Source organism: Ptychodera flava, chromosome 8, assembly GCF_041260155.1.
Source record: "Ptychodera flava strain L36383 chromosome 8, AS_Pfla_20210202, whole genome shotgun sequence".
Taxonomy (NCBI): Eukaryota; Metazoa; Hemichordata; class Enteropneusta; family Ptychoderidae; genus Ptychodera; species Ptychodera flava.
This window is the reverse complement of record NC_091935.1, coordinates 8,507,244-8,521,833: the sequence shown is the minus strand read 5'-3', so window position 1 is coordinate 8,521,833 and position 14,590 is coordinate 8,507,244. Positions and strand designations below refer to the sequence as shown.

The following is a 14,590-nucleotide window of genomic DNA, read 5'->3' as shown; positions in this document are numbered from 1 at the left end:
ATGATTACGTAAGACCAAAAGCACGGTACAGTTAGATGCGGGATGCAAATTTACAGTAAGTGAAATTGTGAGTAAAAATAACTATGAAAGTGTTACGGAGGTAACTCATTCCTTCAAAACCTTGTCAATATCTGACAAAAATTTTCAAACATGATATTAGCTGTCGATAACTTCACATCGACAAAATGTAAAAATGCGTCATTGACAATTAAAACCACGCACGCAAGTTATCAATTAATTGTGAACGTTAACGAAAACAACATGTGTGTTCTGAATAATATTGAGAAAAATGAAGGTAGTCTACAATCAGTAAACGGAAATGAGAAATTCAAGCGATAGTTTTGTAAGTGTCGGTAATGAAGAACTAATTCTGATATTTTCAACCAGCTCGTTTTTCAGTGAAACCTGATGAACGGAAATGGCCATCACTACTTGTGGCATGTAAATTGTACCCAGCATGATCACTTCACAACCTGTAGCGATATTTATGATTGGATTAATCGTTTTTATCTTTTCATATCCTTTGTATGATAGTGATAGAAGCTAGTGACGCTTTTCAGGTAATGTATGAATATTAAAAGTACTTTAACAACAATAAATATTATCAGTCTAGAGCTTGTTATCGCGTCCTCTTGCTCTTTGATAATATATATATATATATATATATATATATATATATATATATATATATATATATATATATATATATATATATATATATATATATATATATATATATATATATATATTATTTGGCAGTTTTTTGTCTATGGTAGTAAATCGGAAGATGTTCCTGGCCATATATATATATATATATATATATATATATATATATATATATATATATATATATATATATAACTACACATGGGATAAACTGTATATATTTTTGTTATGGCGTTGTATACTTGGTCTTTTACGAAATAAATGCAATATAATTGAAATGAATTTTACCTTTCTGTAGGCTCAATACTTTGAATGAAGATCCAAAGTACTTTTAGTGTACCTTTAAAATAAATAAAGTGATATTTTCATTTTCTAATGAGAGTATTTTCTTCGAATTCTTTGCCCTACAGTATGTTGAAATACAAAATATCATTCTTGTCCTGACAACACTATGCGCAAAATGTACAATGTGTGTTGTTATCGTGAACATGGCGCCGCGTATTTTGTAATTAAAGAAAAAAAATTCGTTTCTTTGGTACCAAATTTTGTACGATGACCCCTGATCTTTATTGTTGATTTGGTGAGAGAATGGTTGAAAATTTCATTGAGGAATAGCTTGAGCAAAAGTCGAAGTCTTTCACTTTCGCGGCGCATTGTACTTTGAGATTATAGCAATGACACTGGATATATTACACATTCACATACATGTAGACTGCGCTGACGAGTTGAACGGTGTGGATTTCGATATGACTTTTGGGAGTAGAACAAAAACACACTTTACAAACAGAAAGAAAGAAATGGAGAATATATCCAGAGTTAATGCTTATGGAGACTGAAAGATCCGTCGCTCGATGACGTTCTGTACTTCAGAGGAGCGTAGAGGGCGCCCTCGAGCGACGAATCTTTCAGTCTAATGGAGCTTTACGATAAATAATTGCAGTTTTCAGACTCTTTTATCACGTCAGTGAAAAAGTGTCCGGGAAAAAGGAGCGTTGGTCGACGTCACATCGGCCGTGAGAGTTAGCCGATGAGATGTTCTTAACTTTGACTACAAAGATTATTAAAGTTATTGTGTGCAATGAAGGTAAATTGAGCTTATTACGTGAATTTTTTGTTTTGTGATTTCCGGATGCGAATGATAAGGCTGCGTTCACAAATAACGATTGGGGGGGGGGGGGGGTGGCTGGAGGATTCGCGGACTGAAATCTTTTTTTTTTCAGATCCCCCCCTAAGTACCCTAAAAAAATTTTAAATGCTCCCCCTCCTGTATGTGGTCAAAATTTTTCAAGTCCCCCCCAAACTATCACAGGCCTGCATATTTGTAAAGGATGTGAGCGCAGAAAAAATAAACATGTATTGCGCCGTTCTGCTCACAGGTGTTCAACACTACCTGTATTAGCACTTTGTATAGTCCTATTCCAAAGGCAAGTTCTTTAAATGCATCAGTAATTTTTTTAGATTTATTGGTCTAACAGCCAACTTGAGTTAATCCAACTCTGGCCAGGTCAATTGCTCCTGCTGAAGAGCACACAAAATGACAATCATGAGAGAGTAGGCAGATTGTGAATTCCTGGCTAGATTTTGCCATATTGAAAAAAAAGCACAGTGACCTACCAAAAATTGTTTCACTTGTTTCAAAACTACAAGACATATATGAATTAGATGCTACTCAAAATTGACAATACTGGAAGGTTAAAATATTCCATCAAATAAATGTTTTAATCTCTGCAATTTTGGGTGTAACAATTGCAAATTTCGTTAAAAAATAAATAATTTCATTTGGTTACATATTTTTCATTTAGTCTATACTGTTCAAAGTTTTACTTCTGTATCATTTTATAACAAGAATGTGAAAATTTAGAAAATCAAGCATGGTGACCCCATCTTTTTTCTTTAATATTTGATTATTCTCATATGCCAGAATTCAAAAATTTCCATGTGTTCTTCCATGTGTTGCTCTCTGGCCTGATCTTGTGTGACAAGTATGTTTCACTGTCATGAGTGTCATTTGACCCAAACTCTTTCTTCAACTACCATGTACATCAGAGTCAGAGCTATCTCTGTCACTGTTCAGGTATGCAGTGACAGTGACACTACAGTAGCAGAGCATTAATGATAGTGACACTACCCGTAGGCAGTAGCTGTATTAACTTTGATAATTTTGACAATATTTTTGTTCAGTTTTACAACTGCGTTCTTGTTCTACTCCCTACAGCATGTTGGATTGTCCAGTATTCAGCTCGCTATCACAGCCTATGTATGTGTACCATGCATTTTTATCACTGACAACTGACTGTCAGTCTAGACTCCAATTAAATTATCACAATTTACATATTTATATATACAGGCTTTGTCGACAAACTAAATATAGTGTGTTTGAGCATGTATAGGGAGATAGCAAGAAACTGTAGTTGTTATATTGCATAGAAATATTGCAGAAATCATTAAAGTTGCAACTTCTGCCCTGTTACTAGGCTCAAGTGTGTTTTTTTACGACAAATCACACATGTTTAGATTTTTTCGAGATAAAATTCATGAAATGTGACAAAATGGTTCTAGATTCTGTTAAATTATTACTAACATTACAACATTTGGATGACATAAAAACTGGTATTCATTTTTCATTAAATTACCTTCAAAAACTTGGACTTGGAAAATGTAAAACACAAAAGGGAACCAAAAATTTTCTAGTTCCCCCCCCCTAAAGGTAGAGCAAAATTTTCAAGTCCCCCCCTATTACCCCCAAAATTTTCGAATCCCCCCTGAATTCCTCCAGCCCCCCCCCCCCCCCCCGCCGTTTTTTGTTAATGCAGCCTAACGGTTTCAGGCCGTACGGGGGCCTATGAAATTAAATGTTCAATCGCGAGATGTGGCATGAAAGTAAATTGTTTTGGCATGGACATGCTTTTTGCTTAATATACATCATACTACAGACATCGATGTTCCGCCCGAAGGATTACGTACACCGTATCAAATTATTTTAGCTTTCAAAAACACCCCGTTCATTAGGTAAGCTAATGACAGGTTGATTACTTCACACACATTCATATTTGATATCATAATACGTAACTAAAATTGGAATTATTTAAATCCCTGCAGATTTGACCGTTTCACAGTCCTAACTCATACCGAAATTTCCAATTTCTTCGTTACATTCAACATGCCCCGGGGAAGCATTTCAGTACTCAAGGTTATTAGGAATTGCTGAATGGCACTTCTGTTTCATTTAATAGGCTAGTTATTTCGAATATTAAAATTCCAGCCCCAAGTACATCTGGTAAATTAATGCATAACGGATGGGCGTTTCTGTACAGTTGTTGTGACAAACTTTCGTAAAAGTCACAGTCGTGGGCATTTCTCACAAAAGGTAGTAAGGGTCCCTTACGACGCAACTTTGCTCGCAAGGGTATTTCCTTGGGCATGGACCCTCACGGACGATGTGGAAGTTTCCTCTGTTGTGTACCTATTCTGACATGCTTCTACCAAGCCGAAGAAATATATTTTTATGAACGAATAGGCTGCCCATGCCCACACTTGACTGTAGCCCTTCACTATGAATCATCATTATGCAACTCACGGATGATCTAATCTACCTGCATGTGTAACCTCTGACTCATAAACAAAGGTCATCAAAACAATCTTTATCCATCCTCTGTCAACATTAACGATGAAGGGTTTTCTTTTCGTTTTTTTTTCTATTTTGATAAGATAATATAAACAAAGTACGTCAGATTTATAATTTCTCTAATGAAACAATGATAAAAGTGTTTGTAACATATGAGCGTGACATGCTATGGTATCAAAAGAGTACAATTTTTTCAACGTAACTTATAATAAATATCCTTGACATGTCTGTGATGCTGAATATAGTAAAGGTACACCCGGTTAAAGTCTTTGGCTTAATGGGAGGGAATCATCGGAATTACGTTGAGAGGTGGTATGGGACCCATACGACCAATGCGAGCACCGTATCCAAGGTGCTATAGCTAGTGATGAAAGTAAAAACATGTTTATCATACTGTGCATCGTAAAGTTTAATTACTGCAGCTATGTTGATGTGATGCATCTCAATATTGTGCATGAAATACATTGCTTGTAAACAAGAAAGTAAACGACGGCCCGCTCCCTTTAGGCAACTTTTCATGTATTTATAACAGAGTACCCCTATGGAGAACGCGATAACTGGGTAGTTACACTCAAAATACTAGTTGCATGTGTTTTATCTATACTGCGTGCACCAGCTCCACTTTAATAACTTGCCAGGAACTATTTGCCCTCATGAAAATCACAGTTTTGAGTGATATACAAAGATATCAAGACATATTTACTGAGTTGCACCAAGGCTGGACCAAAGGATTACCAGCTGACTTGCACACCTTTTAGACTTTCAGATTCAATCATCAATGGATCCTTCTCATTAGGGTTGAAGATGGCAGAGTACCACACAGCTATATCTCTCAGCCTAACGCATATCTTTAGCCAAATGCCTGTACAGAGTTGTGTTCTTGGGAGAAATGAAACAAACATTGCACAGGGACCATTATCAGATTATGAGTCTACCAAACTTTTGGCCCTGTAGATAATGGTAATGGGAAGGCCTCTGTAAAATACATAGAAAGTCTTTGACATCATTGAATGGTCCGGATAGGGGCAGTTCCTGATTCTGTGTTTCACGAATAGAAAATAACATCACTGAACACCTGTCATTCCGATATTTCGAAGAACTCACAATATATTCAATAATACTGTTGAAGTTATATTTGTCATTTTTGGACCAAGCGTGGTTGATTTGTAGAATGCTGTACTAAAGGACACAAAGATCTGCACTGGAAGCCACCTCTCTAATCTGGCAACTCTGAATCAATTAACCAATATAGAGCATAGCTTCCACTGTCATACTTTCAATCAGTTATGACTAGTGGTAAGCACATGCGCGATAACATCTTCATGTCAAATCTTTTAAGGTCTCTAGTCCTCTGAGAAAATTGACTCTGTGTATGGGCTCCAATCAATACACCAATAAATCGTAAAAAGGAAATTATTTTTTCGTGACTGGGTAATGATTGAATGTATAAGCCATATCTCCGATGGATGTTGACAGGGGACAATATCAGAGCAGACTGATCCATAAGATGGTAAAGTAAGCTTTTAAACATTATTTCTTGGACAAAAGTAATGTCACATTGCACAGCTTCTTGAACACCATATTACCATTTGTACATTGAATTAAAAAAGAAAATATCTACAACTTCTACCCAACAATTCACAATGGAGCATAATTTTCTTTGTTGTTGTATCTGTTTCCATAGCAATCAATACTCTGTGACATCATCCTGGCTTCAAGTCGGAGTTTCTGGTAGAATTTCAGCACATCAGAGCTAGCTCTGACACAGCTTTTTTCAAAGTCCACCACCCTGAGACCCTCTAAGTTCCTGGCTCTGGACAGGGCCACGTAGGCTTGTCCACATTCAAAGACCCTGGACAACGACATCTCAACGCAGTCCAGAGACAGACCCTGAGAAAAAGGAAAGAGTAGAAATAGTTTTACAAGTTAGTTGAAGGTAAAGCAATACACACAACTAAAACCACATGGTTTCAAACAATTTCTTCAGCCAATATTACACAGATATTTTCAAGTCTTTTTGTTTGAATATGATTTTTGCACAAATCAGCAGATGTGTATGGGGATGCAAGAAGTAAATACTTTATGTAGAATGCGCTTTAGCGACAGATCTTTGGGCTAAAATTTTTACAATACTCTTCTGTTCTACTGTTTATGTAGACTCATTTTAAAGCTTGAGGGTTATCAAAATGAAGCTTTCACTGTATTGTTTATGTGAACATCATAACTTTTTTCCTGACAGAGTAAAAAGAGATACAGTGGCCATTTTGAAATTCAAGGGCCAGTAAATTTAGGTAATTTATTCTGTATTTTGGAAAAGAACAATTCTACTCCATCTGGTTCCACTTTGTTGAAGGAAAAGTTTAAACTTATCGATTTCTTCAAAAACTTCTAAAATGACATTAAAGCTAGTAGATTATTGAGAGTACGAGTCTGTTGTTGGTTAGTTGTCACATAGCCAGTCAGTATGATGTTATGCTTTTACCACTGTTTCCAAATGTTGAGTTCCAACTTTGTCATGGAAAATGATAGCATTGGGACAAACCATGTTGGTACAGGGGTTAGAGGATTCATGGACTTACTTGACTTTTGTGGATTGATATTGCCCAGGCCAACTGCAGAGGGAGCTGTCTCCTCATCAAGCATGCGCCACCTCCCAATTTGATTGGCCATTTTTCGGGACCAATGGTTTGCTCCAGTCCATTAAGAAATCTTACAATTGGAAGACCTAAGAAGGGTACATAGTGAAGGATGTTATACAACATCATCAAATCTACTGCATTTGCATACTGGACAAGGCATACACCTGGCAAATACAATCAGTATGAACAAATAGGAGGTGCCGATGAAATAATTACAGTGGAAACCCATGGTGGAAGTGTTCCATGTGATCTTCACAATAAGATGGATAAACAAATGATAAATTGCTATAAATATCTGTTCACATGCTAGCAATGAAAAAGTAGCCTTCAACAATAATATGTTAAGCCAAAAAGTCAGCTTACAGCTATAGTTACAGATATCAGGTTTCGTATACTTCTGTTGTGGCTTTGGTCACAATCGTCTATGTGGACTCAATAGTTTCCATTCAAAGATACAACGGATAAATGGAAATGGAAAAACTTTACTGTTGTCCTTTAGATCAAGACTGCAAGAACTGGATGTGTAACTATGAGATGAATTGCTGTAAGATCACCACTCCTAGAACATTATTTACTCCCACTGAACCAGTTATTACCTTTTTCTTTAGCAAAACCTGTAATGACACCCCTGGCACCGTTAACCATTCCTCGGCCTACATCAAGATTCTTTGTCAACATCACCTGAAAATGAGCACACCAAAACAGTTCAATTATCTCGAACTTGATGTACGTGGATGTCTGTATGTCACATCTGAAGAGAAAATTCTAAAGAAAACAGATTGACAGACAATCATAAACTAAGATCAAAATGGTGGACAAACACACTCATGTACAAATAAATGCACACAATGGTTTAATGTAACGGATGAAATTTCTTGAAAGTTAGAAACCTACCTGAGCACCTTTCTTCAGAGTAATTGTTTGCTTGACAGTACACTGGTTGTTGATGAGTTTCACCAAGCCTGGATCACTGTCTATTGCTTCAAAGGAATTACTGTCATCTACAACAGAATTATAGAACATTAAAAAATTAGAATTTTTCAAAAGCGCTTAAGTAACTCTGGCTCTTACAAAATGTGAATAAAATTTATGATCATGAGGACATGGGCAAGTCAATCCAAAAACCTCCCTCAGAAAGGTGTTTGTAAAAATATGATAAAACCAAGGTTGTCATTTTGCCTCCTGTTAAGCCTTCAAGAGCTGTACTGAAGTTTTCCCACCAAAATTTTTATGCCACATTTTACAAATTTTTATTATTTTTTCTGTATTTTTTTGATAATTTTGGACCAAATGGATATCGCTTTTCATTGGCTACACTTTCTGATCTAAATTTTGGGAAAAATCTGAAAAAGATTGACTAAGTTATATTTTATACAGGTGACAAAAATTGACCTATGCACTCAGAGAGTCTGATGTGGAACTAACTGTGACTGTTACCTGGCAATTTTTGGAGCTGTACAACATTGATCTGTTCAACATCTTCCTTGTGAGTGCAAAGTCTTGTTGCCAGGATACCGTTCTTGTCTATCTTGTTGGCTGCCGTGGCAGCAAGTTTCTCAGCCATCTCATCTGGACACCTTGAAATGATATGCAGAGTGGTAGTTTGTTAAAATCTGATTGGTTGTGAGAATATCGGTTACATATGAAAACGTTTGGCATAACATCTAATACATCACACTTCAGTTCACAACTTCATTGCAGAAGTGACCCTCACAAAGGCCTTTGGCTGCCATGGATAAAAACCACTTACTGGTCAATTGGTGTGAAGCTTAGCTTTTGTCAATTACGTACCACACAAACTTTCAGCCAAAATATGTTTGTCAACAGAATTTATGCATGGCTGTTCCTGATCAGTGCTAACTAGCTTGTGTCACCAATAGGAGAGAGCCAGTGGTCTTACTACATTTCTCTAGTCGAAATTCAATTTTCGGTTTCATCAGTAAAGGAGCCAAAAGTTTCCTCTGGCTTTGTTTTCAGGATGTGCAGAACTGTGGAGTTAGTTATCCCTTTATATTCACAGGTTTCATTGAGAAAGACTACATCCGTCATTTGTTCTATGTGGTGATTCTACATATCTTGAATAAACATTGCCTGGATCAGTATCTCCAAAAATCATGAACTTGCATTTTTTTTGGCAAAAAAGGACTTTAGAATCCATGTATTTGAAGTAATTTTGAAAATTAGAACTGTTCAAATAATCTGTTTTTTCCTGCATTGACATAACATTTTTATTGTGACAACTTTTTCTTAGACTATTACCTTCCAACTCTGATGTGTTGCAGTATGTTGATAAAATCAGTGTCTGTCTGTCTTCTGACTTGTCTTAGTTCCATTGTCTTATGGATACACTTCCACCAAGCTGGAGACTGAAAAAATCACAAAATACCGTCATGAAGCAGAACAGCATGTCAATGCTGAGATTGAAGTCATAACAGTCATTGTCATTTAAACTATGGTACTGCAAGTTATATGTAATGGAGCATTCAAATGTTTGAAGAATTGCTATAGACATTTGGCCAGACTATCTATCAAGGTTTGTGTTAACACCAGTAAGCCAGAAAACATTACATGTAACAAGGCTCCCGTTAGTATATCAATGAAGTCAAGGAGGCTTTTGTGCGGAAGTTCATCTGTGTTGGCAGCTGATTACTGTTGATTAAACTTTCCATCTCAACACACTAGTTTTTGTGGGTTGTTTTTCACTGACTTTAGTATGATGATAAAAGCTTGAAATAACACACTGCCTTCCCGTTTATATTCCTTTTGTGTAGTTTGTGATTTTTTTAAATTTCTATGTTCATAACTGAGGAAACAGGTAGATTAATCATTATACAGAAGTCTGGTTGCCATCTTAATTCCCATTTTATGGCACAGAAATAAAGCATATGCAGTAGAGCATGTCACTGAAATTTTAATGAGGATGAGAATTGAGTTCATGAGCACTGAAGTAAGGGATACATTCATGAGAAACAGGTTAACTTTCTTAATAATACAACGCTGCTGACTTACATGGAATTTTAGATGCATGCTCATGTATAAAAGTTAATTTCATTCACAGTATAATTCAGAAAAAGATATATTCACAAGAAAGGCAAAATAAAATGAAGTTTTATAGATCATCATCAGAAACTGTACATTTAACCTGCACAGTCCGAGTGAACTGCACGGATAATTGTTTTGTGGAATGATGTCTGTGAATGGCTGCATGCAGGACATACCTGAAGCAAAACTGTCTTTTCTGCCCAGCTTTTGTGACAGGAGGAAGTTGTAGAAAGTCACCGCACAGGATCACCTGTATACCACCGAAGGGTTTGTCTTTGTTACGGACAACTCTTGCAACATGCTGGTATAAAGGATGTTAGACAGAAAAAAAATACATTGATGCTTTTGTTTTACTCAAGCAAATGAATACCATTCTCATCTTTCATTGGAAGTGATATCATATATGATGATACATGTTAAGTGATGGCATAGTTTTGAGTACAATTTGCATGTCATCAGCTGACACAGAATAAGCCAATAATATTTCAGAAACTTTCTCTGATTTATATCTAATTTTCTAAATGCCACTGGCTATAAGATCAATGCAAAAAAAGTTGGATTTAGGTTTTGTGAGATTTCCTCATACACTGTACAAGAGCCACTGTTGCAATGGATATAAAAATTAACTTGAAAGTTATAAAATATATGAATGAAATCAGTTATGAAATGAAAGTCATCTGTAGTGTTCAGTGCAGTTATCAGTGTAATATGACCTACAAATTAGAAGTTAGGGAATCTCTAATACTAGAAATAATGATAAGCTACAAAAACCTTTGAATCATAAAAACAAAGTAAACTTTTGTGTTGACATTAGGAGGACCCCTAAGACAATATTGAATTACCATACCTCAAGTTTTGTGAAGAAGTCTGCATCTAACATTGAAATTTCATCAACGATGAGATGTTTACACTTTCTCCATTGCCTTGCTCTGGCTGGTCTTGATGCCAACTCAATGCACGGTTCAAGGGGCTGGCTTCCAGACCCCATCCCTGCAAGAACCATATAAACAAAAATTTAAAATTACGCCATTATCGTAATTGAGGGCTCTCTCGCATGGTCAATAACAGCTGTCGAGCAAAGCATTGTTGAACAATGATTTGACCATTAAGACCAGTATTCATGAAGGCGTGAGATGTTTATACATGGGGGAAAGCTAGTCACTTGTAACTTGTCAGCTCTGTGGATAAATATGAACACACAAATGTGATAAACATATCATGAAACATAATGGTAAACGAAACGAAAACCCTGGTTGATCTTTATTATGTGGCTTTACTATCAGAGCTAGTACAGATGCTCTTTGTGATGAAGGCCTACCTGCAAACTGATGAAGGGTAATTCCATTGATATGACACGCAGCAACACCAGTGCTAGCCGTAGCAAAGGTCGCATCAGGGGGTAGAGCCCCTATGATTCTCTTCAAAAGGAAAGATTTACCAGTGCCTGCACTTCCCGTGAAGAACACATTCTGTCCATCCAGCACAGCTTTCAAGACTTCACACTGTTCTTGGGATAGTCTCATGGGGACGGAAGACACTGATAGCCTCTTTTTCGGTGCAGATTCAATCTGTGTGAAGATGTGATCATAGCTTTCAAGATGAGAGAAGATATCTCATGACTGGAAATTTCCATCTTACAATGTATTGGACAATTTATGATCACAGTGTTCTCATAGATCACAGATGCCTTCCTATGGCCAAGCCATTCTTACAGTAGACCTCTAGTGCTTTTAGTATATCATTGTACTTGTACAGATTAAAGTAACTTCAATGTCAATGAATTCCTGTTGTTTTTTAGGAACTGAAGGATAATGACCCTGTTACACAGCTCCTGTAGAAACACTGAATAGCTGTCAACTATGGCAGTAAAACAAAAACTGTTATGACTCACTTAAGCCACAGACAAGGAGAAAAACTTGTCTCTGCTTAAGCATTTGGCAAGTTTCCAAGCAGAAAGCCTATACAGAGATACTGGGAAGACGGCTTTATGATATCTCATTATTTTTTCGTCATTGTCAGACTCACCTTATTAGTTTCATCACTCATTTCAATTCGACCTCTCTTCAGACCTTTCCTCTTACTGGCAGCACTTGGTGTAGTTTCTGTACCTTTGGCATCAGCTTGCTGATTTCTGATGTTACTGACGGTGTTGAAGTCCTTCTGAGTGAGTGGACTGATATTATCAAATGTTCTCGGCAGTTCTGATCTCATTCTCTGTCTCTCGCTAAGCGTTCCAGCGCTTTTATTTATCTCTAACTTTGTAACTAGACATTTTAAAAAGCGAATTAGTTGATCAGGTGGGCAGTTTGCTAACATGATTTGAACTTTGTGATCAGGCAGGTGAAGTGTTGCTTTGCCATCTTTCACAAAACGTTTATGCAGCTTCATTTCCTGGATTCTGTACTTCGCGCTGACTTTTCCCAGTTCCATTTTGAGTATGATGTCCCTGAATTCATTGCGTCCCAGGATAATTTTTGAATTTCGATGAACGGTTCTTTTCGATACAGTTCCCACACCGGTTAATATTTCCAAGGTGATGGTGCATTGCAATTCACTCATATCCATGATGACTGATGTAAGTGCCCAAACTGAAATAAAAGGGTGAAAAATGGTAAAACAAATGTAACAAAACAAATTATGGGTTTTTTCAATAGTTGAGAATACAACACACACATTACTGTGAGTACAAAGTAAAATAACAATGTGTTGACTGAACAAAGTTGGATGAGGCAACAGGATATATGAACTTGCAATAACTTAATGAGGGCTGGAACATTTTTTTGGGGTGGGGTGCAATACCTATACCATGATATATTGCATTATCACGATAGCAGTCAACAATTATGTACAAATAGTTAATCCATTTGTAAAGTTATTGTATAGACTATCAAGAGGATGTTAAAAAAATTATAGCTTTTACAATACCAGTGAATTTCGTGATGTCATACTTCATATTATAACTGATAATGTATCCAAATATTCAGTATTGTGGCTTGGATGTTTTCCACATCTACAAATTCCTTGACATTGCCAAAACTGTAAAAAAATGCAACAATGTACCCCTTCCCAGCCCATGATGGACTCATGCAAACTTTGCACTCCATAATGAAGAATCCGTCAGACTCAACTTTTTGTATCCAAATTGTTTATGTTGAGTGTGCAGTGACTACCGAGAGGCTGGGTGATTTCACCTGTTACCATCAGGCTTGTAGCCTGGACCGTACACTTCATTTTTGGCCTTCGCAGAAAGCGAAATGTAGGGTCTAGCTTGGTGCAAATCTGCAGTTTTCTATGGTTAACATTAGCAATTGTATAGAGGGAAATTTGAGTGAAAGCAATAAGCTACTGTTCTGATGGGGCTGGAATATTTTAGCCCAGACCCTATTTCTTCGCTTTAGCCTCCGACCACACTCCGGGGTGTGGTGAGGCACGGGGGGCAAAAGCGAAGAAATAGGTAGGGTCTAGGCTAGGAACAGTTGGCCCAGTTGAGCCATGTGAAAGTACCCCTGCCATAGCATAGATATTGCTTCCGGGAAGACCTACCGTCGTTTCAGTACCGTAGGTATTCCAAATCGAGATTACCGAACACATAATGTACAATCGAGATGCGCACTCCCCTTCATTATAGATCTCGCATGGAACTGCTAAAATACCGCATTACACTTATTGTAACCAGTACAGTATGCAGTACAGTACAGTACACGAACAATGAATTTGACAATTTAAACGGTCCTACTAATTACTGCCCGTCACTGCCCGTCACTGCCCGTCAGGAAATTAGCCTTCCAATTACTGTAATCTGTCGATATATCAATACCAAAGACCACTTCTATATATAAAGCTACAAAATAAGAGTCTGTTTTACTCCAAATGCCCGAGTCCTGTCTCAGAACTAACTTGAATATTGGAGCGCTAAGTTCTCTACTCGACGGGCAGTGATGATAGGCAGTGTTCGGACATCGATTACGATCAGCGTTGCCACTCGTTCGCAAATCAACGTTGTTGGGGTCTGGGACGACAATTTTGTTTGGTTGTATAGTAAGTAATGTTTTTGATATGAGATATCAACTGATTACAGTCGTTGAAAGGTAAATTTCCCGACGGCAGTGACGGGCAGTGGTCGGACGTCGACGGGCAGTATGTATGGCCAATGGTGATGCATGTACGATCACACGATTAGCGTTGCTACTCGTTCGAAAATCAACATTTTTCGGATCTTGGAATATTATTTCGTTCGTTTTTACAAAGAGTAGTGGTCTTTGGTATTGAAATATCGACTGATTACAGTAATTGGAAGGCTAATTTCCTGACGGGCAGTGACGGGCAGTGACGGGCAGTAATTAGTAGGACCCCAATTTGACGATTTAAATGTCCACGCTGAGGAATTGGGTCAGGAAAATAATCGGGAGGGACGGCGACAGTCTCGCACAACAGGGAAGGAAAAGCATTCGTGACAAAACGAGTTTACTGAGAAACACTTTAGACTTACCGTTTTCCTTTTGCAAGACAACAAAATAATACTCCGCAAACCAAAATGCGAAACCCCAAACCCTTTGTTGGCTTTTAAAAACTGGAGCGCCTTTTCAATGTCCTCTGACAAGCCAATAGGAATCGCCGT

At 37.3% G+C, this 14,590-nt stretch overlaps 1 protein-coding gene across 1 annotated transcript; it reads right to left on the bottom strand.

Annotated features, from left to right (window-relative positions):
• Window positions 1-5,372: 5,372 nt before the first annotated feature.
• On the bottom strand, window positions 5,373-14,580 carry LOC139138388 (ATP-dependent DNA helicase PIF1-like). Its single transcript, XM_070706751.1, has 11 exons — window positions 14,462-14,580; window positions 11,998-12,560; window positions 11,291-11,540; window positions 10,820-10,962; window positions 10,151-10,273; window positions 9,190-9,299; window positions 8,368-8,507; window positions 7,825-7,931; window positions 7,527-7,611; window positions 6,871-7,016; window positions 5,373-6,181 (listed from the first exon to the last, which is right to left on the bottom strand). The coding sequence occupies exons 2-11, from the start codon at window positions 12,535-12,537 to the stop codon at window positions 5,930-5,932; spliced, it is 1,896 nt and encodes a 631-aa protein (XP_070562852.1). The 5' UTR covers window positions 12,538-12,560; window positions 14,462-14,580; the 3' UTR covers window positions 5,373-5,929.
• Window positions 14,581-14,590: the final 10 nt, after the last annotated feature.

Coding starts and splice junctions, on each gene's coding strand:
- LOC139138388 (XM_070706751.1), bottom strand. CDS start 12,537: ATGGATATGAGTGAATTGCAATGCACCATCACCTTGGAAATATTAACC. Junction 10,963..11,290: donor TACCCTTCATCAGTTTGCAG/GTAGGCCTTCAT, acceptor TGGTTCTTGCAG/GGATGGGGTCTGGAAGCCAG. Junction 10,274..10,819: donor ACTTCTTCACAAAACTTGAG/GTATGGTAATTC, acceptor CCTTTATACCAG/CATGTTGCAAGAGTTGTCCG.